At 40.7% G+C, this 24,969-nt stretch overlaps 1 protein-coding gene across 2 annotated transcripts in view; it reads right to left on the reverse strand.

Moving 5' to 3' along the window:
* The window catches only part of alcama (activated leukocyte cell adhesion molecule a), a 106,924-nt gene that overhangs the window by 38,857 nt on the left and 43,098 nt on the right, over positions 1-24,969 (reverse strand). For both annotated transcript variants that reach the window (XM_072446807.1, XM_072446806.1), the window contains exons 2-4: positions 4,916-5,022; positions 2,718-2,934; positions 1,669-1,733 (exon numbers count right to left, since the gene is read on the reverse strand). In XM_072446807.1, coding sequence (XP_072302908.1) covers positions 1,669-1,733; positions 2,718-2,934; positions 4,916-5,022 — 389 coding nt within the window. The remainder of the gene's footprint in view (positions 1-1,668; positions 1,734-2,717; positions 2,935-4,915; positions 5,023-24,969) is intronic.

Here is a 24,969-nt window from a genome sequence, read left to right on the forward strand (position 1 = left end):
ACAGGCTGTTAGAGAGTGTGCCATGAAACCCAAGCACTAAATCAATGTTATTACTTTACGGCAATGGTCAATTTAACCCTCGACAAATCTTGTCTATTTCTCCATTAAGTAGACATTTGGTTAAAAAGCCATGTTCAATTGTTTTGTCTATTAAAAACACTTCTGCTGGAATCCTCCCTCAAATACACGAACGCGAGCTGTAACTCATCAATCACGATCAGACTGCACTTGTCAATAACTGTCAGAAAAAACGAAGGCTGTCTGCCGAAATAATGCATTATTAACTAGATCCAGATACAGTATACAGTGAAGTCAGATTTATTTTTGAAGATGTCAAGTATTACTCCTTGAGTCCTTGATTCCAACAACTGTGACTGTGTCATCTCAAGGTCGGACCAAACTGAAGCAAGTCTACTGTTACCTACAACATGCGCTAATACAAGTTATGAGAATAAACACATGATTTTCATTTGCAGGACACTGTAAGTAGTAATGAGTGTCTATCTAAACTTCTTTGTGGACTATTTGTGTGTACATGTGCAATACCGTCATATTCATGTGCAATTACTGTCATACTCACATGCAAAAATGTCACATTCATGTGCATATAACTGATGTAAATAGAGTTTACTTTATTTTGTTTGTTTATTTTAACATTATTATTAGTAATATTTTGTCTTATGCTAGCTGTTTTTATTTATTTTATCTTTATTTTTTCCCTCCATTCCCTATTAAGATGAGAGGTTTTGTCTATAGGAGTTTTTGTTTATAAGAGTTTTGTTTGTAAAAGTTCTTCTATTAAGAGTGTCCTTTTCCTCTGTATCTACCTGCGTTGCAACAATGAAATTTCCCCATGTGTGGACAATAAAGGAATATCTCATCTTATCTTGTCTTATTTAAAGTTCTAACTTCAGAAATAAAACAGTAGACATGTACTGAGTGAATGTTTGGACTTAATCACTAACAAATCACCTTACAATCTCCTTCATTTTATTGATGAATTGTGCAATTTGTCACCAACAACATCACATTACAAGGAGGCTTATAAAATGCACGATTGCATTTTTCCTAACTCTCCCTCCCCCCTTCCCCTCATGGGGGACCCACTTCCACTTCTACCACATCCATTCCAAGCAATCTATTACTATATTCCCTGTGCACCTTTCTTTCTTTGACTTTAGTTTTTAAATGAGTGTTTATTGCGCTATTGTTTTACATTGTCTCTGAGTCTACAAATAAAGTTAGATTGGATAATAAATGTTTTCTTGTAGATTGTATTTCCTTCAATACTTAATAAAGTATCTTCCTCAAGGATAGATCTAAACGTGACATCAAAACATGATAACTGGTAGCCTCGAATTTCTTTGTATAAAAATGTAACAGACGAAGCGCACAATGTCTTGATTGTGCCTTGCTGTCCTCTCCTCTCCGCTTCCTCTTGTGCTCGCAGCTTCTTGAACTGTGTAAATTATAGAGTACTTGTGTCTCCAAATTTGGCCACTGTGGACCTCTTCTTCCGCCCTTCTCCCTCTGTTGCCTTTCTTGTCATGAGCTCCCCCATGTTGACCGTGGGTCTTGAGCAGCTCATTCAGAGCGACAAAGAGCAGTTTGCTCGCTGGATAAATATTTACATGTAGAGCATACTGCGGCGGCCCCACTCAACCTTACCATTGTTGGCTTGTCTTTGTGCAGCACCTCCGCCTTGTCCACGATCTGCACCGCGGTCGGCTTCTCTGCAAACATCAAAACACAAAAGTCAAACTTAAGTCGACCCATTGATGCTGATGCGAGATGGCCCACAGGCGTGTAGGGTGAAGCAGGGTGACGTGTAACCTATAAGTATGTGCAAACTTCTACCATCCAGCTCTGTCCGCCTGAAGTGCTTGGGCACAAACTTATGGCACAGTTAATATTGGGGCTGTAGGACATCATTCCAACATGGCCATACTTAACTACAACCTAATGCGTTCTCCAAGGCCTATTGAACCGCTCTCTTCATGTCCTATTTCACGCTTGGTTTTGCAAAACCCATTAACAGGTGATGTACGGGCAGTTTTGGGGTCTAAAATTCAGATTCAGAACCATCTTTCTCCAAGCATGAAAGGAGGCCCAGTGATACCCCAGCATGGCTAAAAACAACATTTGAATGCAATTAGAGCAGAACTGTTTGTACACAGAAGCGTCACCACATATCGCCCATGTATCTGCAAATGAGCATTACAAATGTGGAGACTTAATTAGTCAGTACTAATTCTTCTGTTTAAATAATCATGTCAGTGCCTTCAGAAGTTATGGTAATATCCACTTGATTAATTGCCAGTACAGATATATAAGTATAAAGTGTGTTCGAAAAAAATATCACATTAATTAAATGTGTTAATTAGCTTCCGTTATATTTAAAGCGCATCATGCAGATTGTGTATGAATATTAAAGTTCAGGTCAAACATGTTTTTTGAGTTTATTAAGTTACAATCCACTGGTCTGTAACTGCAATGGAAAAAAATAATCCTCTTTATGTAGACTAGTGATATCTCCTTTCTGATGGAGTGCAAAGATAATCTAACTTAAATATGTTTTTAATCAAACGTAAGTATCATCATGCACCAGAGTGTCAGCTTGACTCTGGACCTCTTATTGGACTAAGTGAGAGAAAAGTGGTGAACAGGGTCTAAAGTGTATCCGTAATGAAGAAGTGAAAAGAAGGTTAGTGTCTCACTGTAGACAACGACAGGGACGGGGTACTCGTTGAGGTTGCCGGCTGACACCACCATGCAGGTGAAGGTGTGCTGGTCCATCAGGGTGGCTTTGGTGATGAGCAGGCTGTACTGCACGTCGATGCTGACTCTGGCGGCGTATCCGTCTGTGGCCTGGACTGTGGCCTCTCTCTCGTGCTGTTTGACCAGCAGATCACCACTCGAGCCGTCAGCTTTCTCCTAAAGTCACCGCAAACAATGATATCAAAGTTAGCGTAACAGAATCACATGTCTATAGGGGCAAAACTCTGTATGCAGCTATGGAGCGTACAGACTTCTGTTTCTCCTCTGTTTGCTCATATCCATGATACAGTTCACTGCAATGTCCATGCAAACAGAGCCTACAGGGCTTCACTCGGCTCTGATGCTGTGGGCATATACAGGAGTGAGGCACGACTGGATTAAACCAAACACTGCTTAATTTAAGTTTTCTGAGAAAGTGACTATGCTCACCAACAGAGAGGTGCACAGAAAAAAAAAAAGTAACACACAGTACATTAACATTATAATATCCTACAAGTGTGATTTTATATTCACAAAATGTTATAATTACTCCAAATTACTCCAAAGATATTTCCAAAAAGCACACAAATGGCACTTTCCCATTGTTAGTTGTGTTCACGCCTTTTCAGTAATCTGCATTCTCATGTGTCTTGTTGGATTCCTTTTTTATTGCTTATTTACAAAGTGGTTTGTATTACAAATTGCCTTTTGTTTCAACAAGTGTTTCAAATAAATTGAGTTTTAAAAATGTGCAGTACAACCTTTTGCATCCCTCTATTACAGAAATGCATTAGTGTAATTGTTAACTCAAGAATCATTCAATGTTTAATAAAAGGGCCAGACTGTGCCAAGTCCCATTGTCTCTGTGAACATTAGAAGACTCAGACTGACAGATCCTCATTTCTTTGGCTAATTACACCAGAGACTATGACGGCCCATATTTAGTGCAATCAAGAATCCTAGGTACACATCCAAGGCAGATGCTGCATTTCATTTGTAACATATAGTGAAAGACTATACATCAGTTACACTGTCTGCACACACATGCCTTACACCAAGAGGTGTAACGCAGGCTCTACTAAGATGGAAACTATTGCAGCAGTTCTTCAGAGGAGAAAGTAGACCCAAAAGCACAGGAGAATGCTCAAACTGAAAGTCAATTTCTCTCAATCAGTAGCACTGTACAGTGTGTGCTGCGAGTCCTAAAACATTTCGACTCTACAGCACAATAGAAAATAAGAATGGAAGAGAAATCACTGCCAATTTATTTGACATTAGGCTTCATTATATTTTATATTGTGAGGTACAGCCATGACTCTCTCAGGTTAAATGATTACTGTGTAGAACTGAACTTAAAAGGTTCTTCTATACAGACGAGGACTAAATCTCAAAGCTCATTTGTCAAGTTACTCCCACATGACAAAGACTTTGCTTTTAACAAACTAAGTTTGTTCTGTTATTATTATCTGTCAATTGTACAGAATGTATTCCACTTTATGTTGAAGTCTGACTAAAAGTCTCTATACAGAGTTTGGACTGGACCGCTCATTTCATTCTATGTTAAGTTATCATTTTATAGATCAAAAAATACAGACCGTAACATGTTTGTACATACCCTTGCTTTATAAATGTGACCCCTTCAGAATCCCCTCTCTGACGCAGCACTGAGTCACGCTTGGTGCAGGTGCTTTGCTTTAGGTAGTGACCATTCACATCAGAGAGACACAAAGGTTTAAACACAGTGGACTAAGCACCAGAAGTGAGAGAATCATGTGAGGCTCATTCTTTTTGTCATGAGAACCGAAACACCAAATGACAACAAACAACTTGACCATCATGACCAATGTTTTTGTATTCAAGAATAAATCACTTAAATCATAATTGTTATCAGTAAAAGCTATATTTGATGTGAACGTTGCACCTCGGGATGCAGAAAGGTTAAATGTTAAAAAACCTACATACCCTCACCCTTTAATGAAGATTCTACAGACTTGTCTATTGTTTTGATTTGAGGCCCACTACATTCTTTAAACCTAAAAGGGAAAGAACTTGGTGTGAAGAAAGGGAAAGGTCATGCTGTCACTCGTCTCTTTCTTCCAGGTTGATTCTCAGTGAACCCAGCCACTGCCCTGACAGACTGTGAGTGCTATTGACTTACATATTTCCATTTGATGAACATTAGGTCGTTCGGAGGCGGGGATCCACTATTGCACGGTACAACAATGGTCTCTCCATACATGGCTGTCACACCAAGCGAGGCCCACGCTGCAACACAGATAAACACACATTTACTAAACACGTAATGATTTTGTGTCTAAAATACTCAAATAGATGATAACAGTGGAAAAATATCACGTTTAACCCTTTTTAAAGAACACTGCAAGTATCTTTTTTAACAAATGTATTCAAGTCCCTGAACGCAATCCACATTTCAGATTCCAACCCACTTCAGAACCACTTTAAGTATTTGCCTATTTTGTACATTTGAGCCTTATTGTACAATGTTATTCCGGCGAGTCTTTTATACTGAGAAAAATGGAAAAATAAAAAATCCTGTAATGCAATTTAAGAGCATGTTTTCCAATGCTTGTTTCCCACAGTCAAAAATAATCTTGTACCGACTAGTGGCCTAAGAGTGTTTGGCCAGCAAGGGGAGGGCTATAAATTGAGGGGTCAAAGTAATTTTAAAACACAGGTTTAGAGAACCACTCTTCTCTGTCAATCTGGGGGTGGAATAATTTGAAAGCAAATCTTAAGCAGGGTACCACGGTTCACCAATTCAAAGTCATTTATAAAAATACTGTTCTTGCGAGATACAGGGCTGAGGAGGGTTTATAAAAAGAAATACATAATGACCAGAAATGGTGATGACAAATAGTATTGTATAGTTCAAATGTGCAACTAAAATGTAATGTTCGAAAGAGACAGTCAGAGATCACAGGGACTAAAATAAAATGAGAAAAAGTAAGCCTCAAATGTCTGCTATGAGTCAGACTTTTAAAGACAGAATGAGACTTTTGACTAGAGGAGGAACTTGGTGGCATCTTTGAACACAGGGGAAAGACATAGGAAGGGAGTTTGTTGTGCTAATATTATGAGGAAAAACTTTTCTGCTCTATTTTATTAAAAACTCACAGAAATCACATACTAATAATGAGCTTTTGCGTTCATGGGACATTAGGTAGGGCTGTGCAAAATAATACAATTTGCATTCATTACCATGTCATTTCTGTTTCTTTTTTTTCTTTTTCAGGCCCCAAAGGCTTTATTGGACAGGACAGCTGTAGCATGAAATGGGAAGAGCGAGGGGAGAGACATTCAGCAAACAGTTTACGAAGCGAACATTTGACGCCAAACTGGTGACACGTATGTGCCTTAAACGCTACACCACCAGTGAGCACGAGAATCAGTCATTTCTAATTGTCAGTTATTGTTCATGTTGCGGGATGAAAAAAAAACAATCAATAATAGTAACCAACCGACTCTTCAAACTGAAATGGTAACAAAAATGATACCGCTACAGCCATGTTACTAAGAATTGGAATCAAAATAGTACTACAAACTACAAACAGCATGTGAAAGTCCTCTTAAGTGGCCAGTGTGTGTGGTCACTGACAAGAGACAAAAAGGCACTCAAGAATGCCAGCTGTTCCTTTGACTCCAGACGCTTGTGGTCAAAGCGAGCCGCTCCACTGGGCTCCAAAACTTTTGTTGGGGAAAAAAAAAAAAAAGGGTATCCTGGCCACCGCGGCATGATGACACGCGGCCCAAAAGTCGTGACATCGCATTTACAGCGTGCCTCCCATTACGTTTGCAGACAGGGGCGGGAGCGGTCGAGTTAAGTGGGTCAAGCTCAGGGTTTGAGGAGAGCGGGGCGGAGTTGCGGTTGCCGTGGCGATGCAGGCCGACCGTGTCTAGCGTGGGAGGGTCGGTGACAGAGATGGATGGACGGAGGTCAGAGTGTTGGTGTGTGTGAGTAAGAGAGCGCTGGGTACGAGGAGGTCTTCACGTTGTGATTAGTTTCTCTTTGAGCTTTTGGGCCTAAACTGGTGGCAGAACGAGGAGCACGTTGAGATTCTGGTCATTCCACAGAGATGAGGCGAGGGGGACGAACGAGTGCAGCTGCTGCCTGAAGTGGCTTCTGTCTGCACGGACGCCTCGCTCGTCTCCTCGCACCTCGTGACACTTTTTACGGTAATAATATGAGTCAAAAATGGCTCCAAATGACAAGCCGTCTGATTTATTCATCAAGAAACCAGAAAGTTTTCCAGTGCTGATGACAAAGAGGCAGATGTGAAATATATTAGTGTTAAACTCTTTCAATAAGGGCAGCACAATATTTAGAGAATGTATTTTCAACAAGGGCTCGTTTTTGACCTAGTTGCGCAAAAGATAACTGAATAATAATGGTAACTGAAAAAAATTAAATGTGTTCTGAGCACAGGTAACTCTTCTGGCCAAGTGCTTGTCTCCATGGAGATGATTGTTGCGTTGCTGGGAATGTTTCACAGTATGACATCTTTTATTTATCAATTACAGGTGTTTTTTATTGTGCAAAAATCCCTTGAAAAATCTTCCTTCTTACAGTGAGCGTAACCTGTCTCCCTGGACATGGATGATTTATCTTATTGCAAAACAGTCCCGAAGGAAAAGTAATAACGTCTCATGGAAACAAGCAGTTTACCTATCTGCCACCAGAAAAGTTACAAGATAAAATTACTGCAATGTTCTCCTGATTTCTACTGATTACAAACTTTTCATCCGATCTCATTTTACATCAGAATCTCGGAGCAAACATTCTTTATACTCCACACATAAATCATGTTGAATTGCTTTGAATATAGTTTGCTTGATACAAGGCTGTTATTATGTTGTGATACATGCAGTTTATTGCGTTTTACTGTGATTTATCATATAATATCGTCCTTACGCCGCACTCTGAATTACAAAACTAATAATTCTGCATCAGCCAAACTAGAAAAGCCATGTGCCTGCTGGCAAAGTGAATAGGTGAAATAAAGATAAGATAAGATAAGATATTCCTTTATTGTCCCACATGGGGAAATTTCATTGGTGCAACGCAGGTAGATACAGAGGTAGATACAGAAGAACAGATCACTTATAGGAAGTCTGAAAAACACTTTCAGTAGAAGATCTCCTATAAATAAATAAAAACTCCCATAGACAAATAAATAAATACATAAATACCATTGCATGTGATCACGACAGTAATTGCACATGAATATGTGTCACGACAGCACATAGATTGCACATGAATTGCACATGAATTCCAACAGCAATTGCACATATGACAGAATTGCACATGGTTAGGTCAGTATTGCGAGTGTTCAGTACTAACAGTTTTTGTTATAAAGTCTGACAGCAGCAGGAAGGAAAGACCTACGGAACCTTTCCTTCACACATCGAGGGTGGATCAGTCTCTCACTGAAGCTGCTCTCCAGAGCGGACAGAGTGTCCTGCAGGGGGTGACACTCATGGTCCAGCATAGATGTGAATCCAGCCAGGACCCTCCTGTCCCCCACCTCCTGCACCGAGTCCAGAGCACAGCCCTGGACGGAGCTGGACTTCTTGATGACTCTGTCCAGCCTCTTCCTCTCTCTCTCTGTGATGCTGCTGCTCCAGCAGGCCACACCATACAGGAGGGCTGATGCCACCACAGAGTCGTAGAAGGTCTTCAGGAGTGGCCCTGTCACTCCAAAAGACCTGAGTCTCCTCAGGAGGTAGACTCAGGAGGTAAACTCATAATGTGTGCATGTGTGGTAAATAGATTAATTGCAACCAAGAAATTCCTCCAATTTTCATTGTGGCAATTTCCCCAATTACCTAATCACAGAGGAGAAAGAAACAGGCACGGTTCTGGTGGTGCAATGTTTTTATCCTGCTGCTGTATCATTAGTCAAAACGCTGTGACTTTATTACCGCCAGCAAAACTAGTGCACTCTTTTTAACAACAGTTTGTTTGCTTAATTGGCTCTGATGCCTCCAATGGAGACTGCATTGTGTTCAAAAAGATCTTGTAAATATTCTCGTGTAGTTCAGCATGTTTTGGATGCTCTGGAGCGTGTTCCGTTTCCTGACAATGTCCAGCACCTTGGGCCGCCATTTTGATGGCCACACCAGATTGGTTTTCTAACCCCCCCCAGACCCTCCCAATAAGGCAAAACCGAACATTTCAAAGTGGCCTTTGATTGTGGCCAGCCTTAGGCACACCTGTGCAATATTCATGCCGTCTCATCAGCATCTTGATATGCCACCCCTGTGAGATGCTCATTAAGACAGATTTTGACCATTTTTTTGTATAACACTTTAGGAGGGAGACAAACAAACAAACAAACAAACAAACAAACAAACAAAACTGCTTTTAATGTTCACATTTTGTGATTCAATTATCTTTTTTTTTGTTTTTTATTTGAACAAAATGAAAGGATCTCTCTCACTGATTGGGACACTGAGTCCCAGTGATGTGAGGCTGTAAAGGAGAACACAGCCTGGATGAATGCTTTTCCCCAGTGGGATAGTGCAGTCCCCTGTAGAGGTGCCTCTGGTGCATAAGAGGAGCGGAAACTAAACAATGTAGCATTTTATACACTAAGCCAATGCAGTTTGGATGAAACTGCATCATATTTTCCAAACTGAGGAGTTTATATTTGTGGAGGAAGGATGTGGCAATGGTGATAATGGCTTCCGGTCTAATACTTTAACAGCTTTTATGTACAATGTTTCTAAAGGCTTTATGGTTGAATGAGGAGGAGGTAGGAGGAGGTAATGTGAGGATCAGTGAATGCAAATACATTTCATCCTCTTGTAGTATTCTTCAATACCTTAATTTGAGTTCCAGGCTTTTCTAAAAGCGTCTGCTCTGAATCGATCATGCTTTATGTGGCATTATGCATATGGTCTTCCAAATTGATTTACTCAAAGCGTGCAAAAAAAATGCCAGTGAGTAATGAGGTAATCCATTATGTCAGCATATGTGGGAAAAAAGTGTGAACTTCAAATAATGCAAGTTGTGTGGATTTATTTTCTTTCCACCAAATCCCAAACAAAGCAAATTTAAATAAAAGGAAGTGCTGCACTCGTTATGGTACGATCAAGTGAAAAAGATTGAATGTTTTCCTGGTAAAGCAAGACACTGGCCCCATGGGAGTTGTGACAAAATAGTCAGCTAAATGCACCATCTTACAACAACATAAAATAACAGAAGAAGGGAGGGATTCACACAGTCTACATTAGGTGTGCCAATTATGAAAATCTATCTGTCTGTACAACACATCACACATGTGCAACTGAATGTGCTGTAATTTGCCAAAGGATGTTTTTTTTTTTTTTAATTAAAGTTGCTGAATTGTGTGCTAATTAATTGCTAGAAGAATGACGCACACAAGGAAGTAAGATACCTCCAGATCACATCTTTGTATTTGTCCTTCAGACACAAAGTAAAATTGAATAAAACCTTACTATGTTCCATTTTGGATGATTTAGGGAAATAAAAGTTTCTAACACCCAAAATAACCAACCACTCTGAGAACGTTCCCCCAAAAAAACGTCCTAATAATAAATATAATAGATTTGATTTATGTCTCCTCTCCAATCTTGTCGTGTTTCACAAAGCTCTGATACATTATTCATTCACTGGCTCAAAAAGGTGGCTGCCATTCAGGCTTCTTCCACCGCCATCAATCACAATCACCCTAACTCGTCCACACAGCTAAGGAGAGTTAAGTGTCATAGCAGCAGTGGAGAGCTAACCTTTGAGATAGAGGGCTAAATGCTGCTCATATTCTACAGGGAAGGAGGTCCATAGTTACCATGGTGATGACGAGGATATACAGATATGTTTTAAATGGTCTGAAAACTCTAGGGGAAATACAAAATACATTTAAACAACATATTTTCAGGAGCCTTTGATCAATCCGATCTTCCATGGTTCCATTTAGGTCTTTTATTTTAAACTAAAACTACACACAAAACGAGTGTTACATTAGCATAAATCAGCTGTACCACATTCACTCTCTGGTTTGTTTGCATAATTTATTATTATAACTCTTTTCAATATACCTTTTTGCATGAAATTGGATACTGTCGCATACTGTCCTTTAGGCCTGCTGTTATATTTGCGTTGCTATCATTCCAGTATAACATCAATTTACATGCATAATTATGGGTCTATGGGCCACACCGAAAATACTGCAAACCGCAGTGCTGAGCACGTAACGTTACAACAGGGGAGTTATTAACCGCGACATCCCTATTTAGTGAAATCACTCCAGACGGTTTGTTTCAGGTAGTTAGCAGTTGGATAATGCTAGTTTACAAATTGTTGTGTGGCTATGCTAATAAATATTAGCATACTTGCAGACAGTCTTAACAAGCCTAATTTCCAACTGTCTGGGTGTTATCACTGTTAGAAAAACTGCTGTTTTTACTCTGTAACTGGGTTCGGCTTGTGCAGGCTATACCATCACCCTATGTCCAAAGGATACATTGGTCCATTCTCTTGAAGGCTTTGAGGGCCTGTGGACGCCGCTGTAGACAAGGATCAAAGCCCATAACTTCTGTCTTCTTGAAGTATGAACCCATTTCATTTTAGATTTTATCTAACAGCGGAGACAGGCAACAGCATGTGATGTCTTCAAAATGGCGGATACAACAAATAAGTAATGTGACTGAAAAACATGGATATATTTTATAGAAATAGAGTTGCTTTGCTTTGGATTTGCTATTGTAAATAAATAAAAAATAAAACAATTTGCAAAACATTTTTGCAAGAAGTGTCACCATCCATCCATCCATCCATCCATTTTCTACCGCTTGTTCCCTTTCGGGGTCGCGGGTGACTGGAGCCTATCCCAGTGACTTTGGGCCTTAGGCGGGGTACATCCTGGACAGTGGCCAACTCGTCGCAGGGCCAATAAGTGTCACCATATTAACGTTAAATGCATAAAGCTGTATATCAGGCGCCCTCAAATGGACACTAATTTGTACTACACTCAACAGGCCCATCAAAACATATCTGAATGAATCATTTATGAATAACGAGTATCAAACCCATTTGGAAATGTATGCTACATTTGTGTACTGAACCTTGAGAAAGGATTATCCCTTTTCCCTGGATTTGTTGTAGTTAAAAAGACCAAAAATAAAAAGTAAAATCTCATTGCATCTTTCTGACGCAGCAGCCATCTTAAGACGATAAACTGTTGCTGTTGCTCCTGACAACCTTTTATGCAGCTTCTATTATTTCTATAGAGGTATCAGCGCTTTTCCACCTTTATGCACAGACACAGACCTGAACACTGCACTGGATTTTGGATTTGCATTTTCTTCATATATAGTAGATAACAGACATTGTAAACTACAAGGCTCTACCGTCTTCCCCGTAACAAGACAAAAATATGACTTTAGAAATTATGAATGCCATTAAATGTCATGGGAAATGGGAAATCCTAGCTTGCATTTTCCCTGTGACATGATAAAAACAGCTCGCTTCATCTTCCATGTTGCACGGAGAATAGTTATTATGCCTGCAAGTGTATAAAAAATACATTGTCAGAGGCAGCAGCTCTTTCTCTCTGGGGAAGTGCTGAGTGTAACGTAGCTCCAGCCCTGAATGAATCTAACCAGATATCTCAAGTCTTTGTACTCACTTTTTATAATGGGCTTTTTTATGAAAATACATTGCTGCAGGCAGAACTCTGAAATCACCCTTTTTATTAATGTTTGGACAGCGGCGTTCCCGTATATATACATCAAACAGATAAGTATGCCAAAATAATGGAGAAATTCAACTATGATTAGGAGCATAACTGTATTCTGCAATGTAAACAAAAGCAGGGGAGAAGTTTGATAGTCAGAATAGATGTCCAAATATTGTCGCTTGGGCTCCTGCATACCAAACAATATCCAACTGGATTAGAATGCAGAGCGGAAAGACGGGGCAGACAGTGGTGTTGGAATCTGCTCTTTGCATATAGACATAAGTATAATTTTTAACCAGGCCAGGCCCATTACTGCCACGTAGACACACATTGGACAAATGATTAATAGTTTCTAAAGTACAGTACGTCATGCCAGCTCAAAACTAGTCTGAATCTAGACATCTGTTTTGCTAAATGCACTTATTGACTTGCACACTTTTCTTACATTACTCCACATTATGGCATTGCACATAATCTCGCTCCACTCAGACCAAGTTATAGGTCAGATCTCTGGAGAGGTGACCCCACTCATGCATGTTGTTTTATAAAATGTGAGATAGATAACATGTTCAGGTACATAGTGCACGAGACATATTTCCACTAGATGAGACCAGATCAGATTTTGACTTATCATTAATAATATAATTTGTATAGTTCAGTTCACAATTTTGTCCTCACATTTATCTAACTTGATATTCTCGATGTCATTATAGCACTCCCTTTTGGAACTACAGCTGCCCAAGAGGTGTAACTCACAACAAATGACACAACACAAGATCATTTGTTGTATGTATGCCCAGTCTTGCAGCACGAGGTCTTGTCCTGTCGCTGCTCAAAGCCATTTCTGCTGCTTTTTTTACTGGGGTCACCCACGTTTACAAAACAAGTGGAGTACCAACACCACAGCCAGTACCAATGTCTTTTGTTCAAATGCAGATGAGCAAACCTGTGCGATGCTAACTTGTGCCTTGGCCAACGAACACACAGAATATTCTCATCCAATAAATCATTTACAAAGCCAAAAATGTATTTTTTTTCACAGAATTCTGAACAAAAACAACAACATGCTTTCAAATGCAAGAAATGGTGGACAGTTTTTCATAGCTCGTGGGAGAATGTCATCGCTTTACTTCAGGCGTTATAGTTACAATCGCGATAGGAAATACTATACAATCGCGATAGGAAGTACTCTAACTCGTCAGGCGGATATCTTATGGGGGGAGTCTTTATCTGAAGTGCATGTACGCTCACCACAGGAGCAGCCTATTGCCAGAGCTCACTACAGCAGCCCATTGTTCTGCAGGTGGGGAGGAAGTAATGGCACATTAGCCTCCCTGCGATTAAACAGAGGTGAGCGCACAAAAGAAACACATGTGCGGTCCACCTCATCGGGTTTCAAATTGTGGGCTTGTGCTGGCCGCTGTGCGAATTACAAATTCAACTCCACGGAGCTTTGCATAAACATCCGCTTCTGAATGACAGATGATGACATGTTATGCTAAACAACCGACAAGCCGACAGACTCCCTTTAGATATGCTATTAAAAAAGTTTTGACACCAAATTGCTTAAGCGATAGTTTAATTTTAATGACTAATTATACATTGAGTGACTGCCTGTTGTGCTGGCTATACTGCAATTTTACTGTCAGGCTTTTCACAGAAATAATAGAATTCAATCTCAGTGTTGGTGCAGGATCTATAAGGGCTGGATCTGTTTAGAGAGAGCCAGACTTATTTAAACATGTGTCATTGTTCAGAGTAGAATTGCCCCTGCTCCACTGAGGAATAAAATTGTATTTGTTAAGGTCTAAATAGTACTTCCAAGTTTTTTTTCCTTGAGTTTGTACGCACATTCGATATAAATGGACAGCCTCTGAAAATGTATAAAAATGTATTGAATTTAATACAGCAGATATTAGTATCCAAGGCCACATGGGATCAGTAATTGAGTTGACCCAGAGACAGCTTATATAATATACACTATATATCTCACGAATATCCGATAATTATTAAGTATTATCAAGAATAAATAGACAGTTTTTGGCTTAAATGTATACTGAATTTAAGGGAGTATTTGCTTGATAAGTACTTAAGTTCATTAGTCGGCAGTTTTCAACCATTGCGGCCCCGCTCAAGGCTTTCAATCCAATGCACAATCCATGAGTATTATTCAAGTACCCGGATGACTGGGTTCCTGTTTCCCTATTGAAACAATGTCTGCTGCGACGGCTAAAGTTTATGCTGCCATGAGCCGTAAGTGGATTATTCAGTTGAGGGTTAGGCTCCAAATCGAGTTAAAAGGTTTTAGCAGTTCCCCGGTTTTGTGTAGTCACTCTTGATAACCTCTTTCCAAACAAAAAGCTTCTTCCCTGCGAGCCCTAAAGGCACAGTTTTGTTTGCTCTGGCAGCTCCGACACAATGCCTCTTATCTGAGGATCTTCCAACAGCACAACAATGCTCCTGCCCACATGGAAACAGGCCTATTCGGGTGTCCCATCCAGCCACTGCAGTCTCAACTTTGTGCGCCAAATCAAAGATATACGCTGTTGAAATACAACTTGCCTACTTGGATTTTAGCAACTCGGAACGCTTTGTTTCATGAATCTGTGTGAAAGTGTCAGAAGAAGTGAAAAACAATGTTATCAGTAAAGCGGTGAAGTGACAATCCCTTGATCAACTTAATGAAGGCTTGTCTCTATATTGCTTTCTTAGTAATTGAATTTCTTACAATTGAAGAAATAAATCCCAAATGTTGCCTTGAATCCATGTCTCCAATAAACTCTACTGGAGTCATAAAATACGCCCTTCAGTGAGTTTGTCATTAATATTGAACAGGAGTTAGCTATTCTAAAATGGACATCAAACCGTGTTGTAGAATTGCAAGAGGGATTCAGTGTTGAGGTTAGTTGATTTTTCTCTCATTTTCTTCACTCGCTGTCTTATTTAGAAATGTTCTCCTTTCTGAAGCTGGCTGCGTGTCAATCCGGTTCCAGTGTCTGTGGCTGGCCTTGCTTGAGTAAAGCGAGCCATGTCGCCGGAGGAACAGCGCGTTTCTCTGGTGCATCTCGTTAGCTCACTTTCTGGATGTTTGCCACAAGCGGCGGGGACACAGAGCTTTCAATGGAAGGATTATTCTGCTCTTTTCTTTTTCCACCGTGTTTACACTGCATCAGCCTGGGGTCAGCTTGAACCAGACACAAAACATAACAGGAATAAAAAACGATAGCCGCAGGTTTGACGGGGAAAAAAAAGGGAAACTGATAACTTTATTAGAATTGGCAGGTGATTTAAAGCGGCGTAACGTGATTGCAGCAGTAATGAGTTCACTCTGCAGTCTCTTTGCAGAAACAGGAAGAAAACAAGGAAGGAAACAACAGCTGTGTGGTGCTGTATTCTATCAGAACTGACTGTAAACTTTAATCCAGTTTTTATTCTGAGGCAAAAGACCCAGAAATGACAAAGTTACAGACTTTTAGAAGGTTTTAAACTTCTTTGTTTCGTTAAGTGTTAAAAACAAAGACAAAATATCGGCCTAATATCGATCACTGGGCCAAGCCTTTCCAATAACATCGGTATTGGTATCATAAATGTCCATATTGGCGCACCACTAATTGTAATCATAGTAATAATAATCACCAAAAACAAACACGATACGTCTGATTGAGATACTCCTCCAGGACTTTATGTTTTCAGCTCTATCCAATACTGAAGAAGGTAGCTGCATGTTACATTCAATATGAAATCTTTATTTTGGACTGTGACTGTGAAAAATCATCAGTTTTCTGAAGAGTGCCTGCATTTTGATAGAAGCAAAAGCTAAGCCTGCGAGGCAAATTTTTACTAGCGTGCAAGGCAGACAACCTTCTGATATTTGTGCAGTGAAAAACCAACTAAAAACAAGACAATTTAGCAGAAAAAAATGGATTGCATTTTCTGATTGTCAGGTGTTTATTCCTTGATGCTGGCACCTAATGTCTGACTGGTTTAAAATAAACTGTGTTTCAAAGTATTTTTGATCTGTGTCTGTTAAATAGAGAAGATGGAACCGCATAAAACAAAGACGGACGCCTCAGGTGAACATTTTGCATGACTGAACGACAGCAGAAAACTATACATGGATTCGAACTTGAGTATAAAGAGTACCTTCAGTGCACATCCGTCTTCCTCGTGGTGCAAGTCAAACTATTATCCAGAAAACGGGTGTGCGTGAACTACCATATAGCTCCGAACCATGGCGTGCAGCTGTCATGGTGAAATGTGATTTGTTGTGTCGAGCAAGTCCCACAAATCACACTAGAACTGTGATTGCACCCTGCGACTAAGGGAGCTTAAAACCGGGGGACTTGGACGGATTTAACGGTGAGTGACGATGTAAGGCGCCGATAAACCGGGCGATCCATCCCTCATCACCTCCGGAGTGTCACCCAGGTGTGGACCCTGAGCCCTGGGACAAACCCCACCAGCTCTGTATTGACAATGTCTTTTATCTTGTGCTGCTAAGTCAACAATGAAGGAGAAAATGTGAAGAGACAACAGGTTGCCGAAATGCAGTGCTTGAATTTAACCGTTTCCGCTGATCTAGGGATGAAGATATAAATCAACCAAAAAGAAAAGAGCCGTAGTCAAAAGTAGACGGTGGAGTTAAATTTTTAATACTGATTCAAATTCTAGATGCTGTGCCAGCCTATCTATATAAAATATGATGCCTGTATGTTATTCCTCATGAATGGTTAAACATAGCCTAACACGATCACGATTCAAACAGATGCCTGACATATTCAACTTTGTGCAGACATTTGCCAAACTAATATGTATTCCCCACAATCAAGTTACACAAGCCCTGTGCTCACAGAATACGTCAGTAGGCTGTCTGTTTGGCCAATCACTGAAGGTTGCTATAGCATCCTGCATTGTTTTTGCCAATTTTGTCAGAGAGTGGGCAGAAAATGTTTCAAAATATTGGCTTTTGTAAGAATGTCTTTTGAGATGGGAAAGGATTTTGCTTTGATTTGTTGATTTCTTTTTTGAAAGTAGAAATGTTCCAAAAACACAAAAAAAAAGGGACAAAAGGACAGTTTCAATTTTTTTTTGATTGACCGTGGAAACATGGACTGTCAGTTTGACCCTAAAGTTGTTGAATTAATAGAAGTCCAATCAAAAAGTTCTATCCCAGGTCTACATTCTGAGCAAAAGCAGGTACACCGTGTGTGCCGGTGCCTGTATTTTCTAGACACAAGCCATTAGACCCCCATTTGACAAAAAGAGAAACCCCTGATACATATTAGGTGTGCTGCGCCTGGCTCATTTATCAACCTGTTTGGACGCCGCGTTGATGCATTCATGTATAAAATGCCACCCTGATCATTTTTCTCGCCTTCTCTCAAGCTCACGGACAACGGAGTAAGGCGGACAAAAACATTTGCATGTTCTCACTTGCTCCGATAGCAGAAATGTTAAAGGCTCATTCAGCCGACGAGATGATTAACATGCATTAGCATAACAACACGTCCACTTGTCTGCACTCTGAGACATAATGGGCCTAGGCTTGACATTGCTCTGATGTCTGTGACCGCTTGACACTTATACCAACGCTGCATTTATGTGTTTCTGTAAAAGTATAGAGGCCCTGTATTCCTGGATGATAAGAATATATTCCCAACAGCCTGATATTTGCTGCTGCTGCTGTGGTACATAATAAGATGATTGAGACCATCATCTTCACATGAGCGGACTGCACGGTTTTGATTTTCCAGTTGTAAATGGGAGTCGTAGATGCGCGGAGTAGAGTTTAGATGAATTAGTAATGGTGTGCAAATAGTAAAGTTTGCAGCCAGCGTGATGTGCAATGTTTATTTAAATTATGAAAACACAGCACAATGACCGAAAAACAGCCTTTACAATGCAAATGACGGGGTTCAAAGCGGGCGCGCCTGGTGAATTAATGAAATGTGACACGCACTCATGTAAATACCTAATTCTATTTTCGATCTGAAAGAAAATGGCGAAAGAGAAGCGACGTTGCGCCAGTGTAATATATAACTACAACATTAGAGACGAAGAAGAAGAGAAGTGTTCAACTGCTTAAAACCAATCAAACTAATCAGCTTAACAAAGCAGCAAAGCAAGCAAACAATTCCCTGACAGGTTAAAGATTTCACCAAGCAGTAAAATGGGGAGGATTGTGATATAAGTAAGAGCAATATATTATAGATTGGGTTGCATCCAGTTTTGTTGCCCTGGACACATTTACAGTCTTCCTCTTCGCTGACAGGAGTGGAGCAAGCAGTGTGGTCTTCTACTGCAGTGGACCATCTGTTTGAAACATTTGACAGTCTGGTCATTCTCCACTGACCTTTGAATACAACATGATATTTTCACCCTAACTCCACTGCCACACACAAAACATTTTCTTTTTGGAACCTTTTATGTGAAGAATTGGGTTGAGATCCTTACAGAACAGTGCAAAAAATCTGCACCTCACTTAAAACCGCCCTTTCTTTACCATTCTTTATTTGATGACAACTAACTTCCACGTGGGAGAGACTGAGCAGTAGTATTTCAGTACTTCTGAAAGCATCCAGTTTATATTAAAGACAGGGTTAGCGTCTGAATCACAAATGGCAGTTGTTTACATTTGTCAGCGAGGCGTGTTGTATTTCCTTGTCTGAACTCCGGCTTGGTGCTTAAAAAGAATGTTTCATCTGCAGTAACATGATGCAGACCCCAGACAAATTGGCCTGTATTCAAACACACAGAAGCCCATGTTTTGAATGCTGACAATAAACAGACGTACATTTTGTAAAAAGGCGACAGATTGCGTGGCCTGTGGGGGAAATGTGCAATGGAAATGATGGTCATATCGCATCAAATTACAGTGAGATTGTGCTTGATAACCTTTTGTACAACTAGCTGAGGCATTCTGAAAGGGTAACCTGGGGTAAACTCTGCACCATGCATTAAAGATACATGAAGCGGTGACTTTTCTGCAAGTAAAGTTAGACATTGCCAATATATCAATTTTCTCTTGTGCTTTAAGGCATATTTATGTTAATGCAGGTTTAGATTTTGTGCCTTTTGCTGCTTGGGGACATATCGTTAAGAGAAAGCACAAAAACATTGCTGTGAATGGGGTCAGCCTTGCCAGTTTGCCCAAAAGACTGCTATTTGCAATAATGACACGGGAGGCCACCCAACATGATGGACCGGATGACACGTTGCAATAAGGGTGAGTGTGTGTATGTGTTGCTCGGATTGTTTTGCCTGCTCCTATCTGCATCAAAAAGAGTGGCTGCTATGGCGGTGATCAAAGTCAGACTGGGAGGCTGGCTAAAAATGGCAGCTCAGATGAGGGGGGTGGAAGCAGTGATCCCAGCTATCTGTTTGACTGTGTGCGTTTGTCATCGCCAGGTAGGAGGGGATGTTTATACTTTGCCTGCGCACTGTCTGTAGCTAGATATGTGACACGAGTTGGACCTCCTTTAATGGTGAGGGGGCTGTCGCTGGCTAACAACGGCCGTCTCTGGAGCGGAACTTTTTTCCTCTTTGTGATTACGCTTGGTGCAAATTGATCCGCAGTGCAGCGGGGAGTGTGGTGTTCGGGACTCGCTGCCTGGCTCTAAAAGGTATTATTTAGGTAGTATTTTTCCCTTGTACAGAGCTTTTCTGTGTGGAGTCAGTGCTTTTTATCCCTGTGTGAGTTTCGCTAGTACTGGAGTTAGTATTGAAAAAGTCGGCCAAGCAAATAGTCACTGGTCCATTGATCCGTGCTGCTCAGAATAAGTGGATGCTGATTTGACAACAATATTTCATTGCTGTTCATTTCAATGTCGACCATTTTCAAACCTAGTGAGATAAGTTGAAAAAAAATCTATAAATAGTTTGCATTACTTGATTACTTTTTATTGTAGATCCTTATTAGCACAATCAAGCTGTTGCTATTCTTCCCAGGGTCCATATAATGAATTGAAATTGGTTTGATTATTGGAAGAGACAAAGCCTTACTTCAAATGTATTAGAAATCAAAGCAACAGCAGAAGGTACGTTGTTGAGAAAGGGCCAAAATACTAATACTGATCAAAAACATGACCTGACTTGGGATGTAAGGTTTTAAAAAACAAGTTTTCTTGCCACTGCCATAACATATCAGACAAAATAAATTGCACATTACAGCTGCCATATGTGTACATTGATATTTTCTCCCGGTACAGGTTGTCTCAGCAATGGTCCAACCACATTATCATGACACTACTTTTACAATCATAAGCACTTTACAAAGAGTCTTGGTTTGCCTCCTCTGCAACGTTCTGTGCCCAACAGAATCAATGCATTTCCAATACGCGAGCATATCAACATGAGACTGATTGCCTTAAATCGCTATCTCAGCCACAGCCGGTTCTAACGTTGTGCGCTTCAAATCAATAAGAACTATTAGTCTGAAAAAAGATTTAGAAGTTCTCGCTCACATAAGATGCTATCATTAGCGTGGAGGACACTCTAGGAAGGACACGGCTTCCTATCTTTTAAGATATCTGCTGACATAAGTCTGCCAGAACCCATGTTTTAACTACCACTAAGCACACTGCAAACTTGCGCTGGCAGGTTTCAATGTGGCACTTCGGTTGAAAGCGTGCATTTAGGGGCCGCAGCGCTCATCTTCTAAATGTACAATGTAAAAAGATTGATGAAACATTGTGTGATACTGGAGAAGTGACACTGGGATGAAAAACTAAAACGAACAAAAGCAAAGCTACTTGTGTAAAGGTGATCAGATGGTTAATGCCAGGGTTGGATTGTGCTCAGAACAAATGAGGCTGTGTGAAGAGGGGCTGTGGCCGAGTGCCATGTGAAAGAGGAGAGAGCAATCCAGCTTAAATGGTGTGAGCCTCGGAGCCCACCATCAACGCAGTGGGGAAAATAACCAGCTGGCACTTCCTTCACTCACACATAATGGTCCTCACCTGGTGGAAATGCAGCCATACAAGACGCCCGCCCAGTCCAAAATAAAAATGAAAGCTGTAATCCTATTTGGAGGGATGTAATTGAAAACAAGCCAATGTGCCGAAGCCAGGAAGTGCAAGTGAGCAGATGGTAATTAGCGGCAGCATGATCCATGGATCAGATTAAGACCAAACTGACACATTAGCACAATGTCAGCTCTGGGAGACCTTCTCATCCACAGTTTACGTTTTCAGTTCAGCCCTGTATGACTAATTCAAGTGGATCCCGCATTCTCTTTTCACAAATAAATCCTATCGTCTGCATTCAACTTTTGATCTTTCAAATGCTTTTCCATTGCAGGAAGACACAGTGTGGCATATTGATAAGATTTAAAAAGCAGCGTTCTTCAGCACAGAGTGTGATTAATTATTTTTACCAAGGTCATGTGTCCTGCAAAGAAATGAAACATCTTCAATCACGGCTGTCATGGTGGCTGGAAAATAAATCTGAATCTTTAAAAGCTATTAGGAATCCAATCTTTTGCAAAAGCTGAGAAAGTATTTCACTGAGATTGTATTTGTAGAGAATCTGGCTGGTTTCCCTCTTGAGCGTGGGTTAAAACTTCAGGGAGTGAGGTGAGGTCTCAGAGGTAAATGATGGATATAGTGTCAGCACTTAAAGGAGACACTCTTGGAGCATATGCATGTAAATCTACACCTCTGTGGTCCTCGTACAATCTGTTCTGCTCGATGCCAGTAATGGATTGGGTTGCTAGCACTTAACAGATAATTTGTCGCCAGCATAAATAGCAATCAAGAGGCCATATGTTTATCAATGTCTTTGTCAATACCTGACGGCCGCACCATCTGTATCAATCTGACATCGTGCTAACGGGAATACATTTGACTCCCGACCTGAGTGTCAGATCGGATCGGTGACCCGCTATCACATTACCCAGGCCATTTATCACAACGCCTCGCACTTATATGACACTTAGTGCAGTCTTGTTCATTCAATAGAACTCAATTCAATAGAAATGATACACCATTTAAACTTTTTATATATCCAGCATTTCATGGAGTGCTGTCTGTTAAATTGACAGAGAAAGACAAATCCGTAAAACCCAGGTATGTGATTTAGGCCAAGGTTATGAATAAAAATTAGTTGATCAGATTTTAGTCTCAAGAGGAATCAAAAAACAGTTACAGTTTTAATATTGCACAAGAAGAAGAGTTGAAGAATAATGGCCTATTTGGAGGAAACAGAAGTTGCAGGATTTAAACTTTAGCAATCTGCTGTTTAAAAGTTTCCTCGTCTTTTTCTTCTTCTTTCAAATTTTTACTGCCACAAGTGATTCTGTTGTTTCCATGCTTTAAGTGCATAGTCCCTTCCGCTAGGCACTACTTCCTTTTATGAAGCTGATTGGATTCAAGCATTGGACAGGACAGGACTCAGGTCACTAATGGGCGGACTGCGGTCTGGATCCGGAACCAAGCGCCGTCCCGTCTGGACCCAAACCTCTGACACGAAACCTTAGCATTATCAGCATAAGCCTCTCATTCAGGGAGAACGAGCGGTGAAGCCAACCGTGTGGATGAGAAAAGCGGGTTTAAAGAAATTGTTTCAAATTAACTGGGAGTTGGAGTCGTTCCTTCGTTCCTCGCTCCAAACACACAGTAGCCCAGCGCAGGAGGAGCAGAGCAGACGTGGAGGAAGGCAGACACAGGTGGGCGGACAGAGCATAGACGTGTTCTCTGTATTTTAAGCTGCAAAATGATGCGTTTATTACAATCTGACTCATATTCATGGAGAAACAAGTCTAATGAGGAAATGAATTAAGATGCTTCTACATGCAAAGCTGCTCATGTACTGGATACACAAGACCGCGGCGACACAACAGTCACAGTCAGCCTTTTATGAGCCGGCCCAACTCGTTCCGCTGTTAACTGATCATTTCTTGACCCGACCTGCACGTACAGATATCAACATGACGTGAGAAAGCTATAAACCACACGAGACTCATCGTTGTTGCACAGTCACAGAGTCCAGTCTGGGATGTTCTGATCAGCACAAGAGGACAATTCTGCTCCACAGCACATGTCAGCTTTATCCATCCATCCATCCATTTTCTACTGCTTATTCCCTTTCGGGGTCGCAAGTGACTGGAGCCCATCCTAGTGACTTTATATTCTAGTTAAAATCAACTTTGAACTCTAAAATAATTTAGCCAATTATAATACTCTTTATGTTATGATATAATAATATACCATATAATATAAAAAGCGGCTGTTTATTAGTGACCCCTGGGATAAAATAATATTGCTTTCAGTCATCTCTATGGTCCCGTTTGCTTTGTGATACAATATAAACATTCAGCCAGTACAGTAAAATTGAAAATGTATGAAAAGGAGAAACCCAATTCCACCGGTCGAGTCGAGCGAGTGGCCTGAAAGTTCTCTCCACTGCCACTTTCTAACTACAGCTCTGCAGCCGTTTTAAAAGTAACGTAGCACTTAACCCCACCTCAGCATTTTAGCAGGGATCTTTAAGTCTAATTGATTTTTCAGAGGCTCGTTTCTGTGGCCTGCACAGCTCTAATGGGAGTAATAAACATGTGTACATGGTTTCCACTCGACGGGACAATCTGCTCGCACAGGCTAACAGCTCCCATGATGCTTCTGCACAAGCGCCATTTACAGTCCACAGTTGATACAGCGCTATGTTGCTGGACGGCCCCATCGTGAGTCAGGTTAAAAACAAACACCAGATCACACCCCGGAGGTTCATACATATGCACTTGTTGTTGGAGAATAAAATATACATAAGAGACACTTCCTTTGGTGTGAGCGTGTGTCAGCAGATACTTGGTTCTTCAATTAAACTAGTACAGTCCGAATTGTATATTTGAAGTTGTGGAGCTGTAGAAACCCCGATAAATAAGTAATTGAAAACAAACAAACAATGATAATTATACTTTGGTGCAACTATATAAGGCTAGTATGAAAATGAATAATGCCATAATCAATTGGATTTAATCTTACAGCCAATGGTCATTAAACTATGATGGCATCAAATAGTATGTCATATTGGATCTTTTTCACCGTAAAATCATCGTGGAAAAGTGATAAAACAATTGTCGCGCAGCATGCCAGCCTGGTTGCACACAAAGCTTCTAAAGCCAGTGGGGCTAATCACCATTTAGTCACGGTACAGAACACATGGACAGTAATGGACGCCTCTGATGTTGATGGGAAAAGCAGTCAGTCAGTGCTCCCCAGTTGAAAACATGTCTGACTTTCAGCTCCTCGTAAGAAATCATGCTTTATTTACAGGTGTTTTCTACAAGAAGAAAAGTATTGTTTAGCTCGCCACAGGAAGAACAAAGCTACTCGGGTGGAGATAGTGGAGTGACCCTTGACCCTGTGCCTCATAAAATCAAAAGAGGCCGGGAGTGGCTGCCTGTGGGACAGCGGTTTCGCACTCGCTCCCCTCTCTGCCCTCTGCTCTTACGTGACTTACACATCCCCACGCTCTTCTTCAAAGTTTGCTGTGCATT

This window comes from Eucyclogobius newberryi, unplaced genomic scaffold (assembly GCF_026437365.1).
Source record: "Eucyclogobius newberryi isolate DKJ021-1_F unplaced genomic scaffold, fEucNew1.0.hap1 SCAF_15, whole genome shotgun sequence".
Lineage (NCBI taxonomy): Eukaryota > Metazoa > Chordata > Actinopteri > Gobiiformes > Gobiidae > Eucyclogobius > Eucyclogobius newberryi.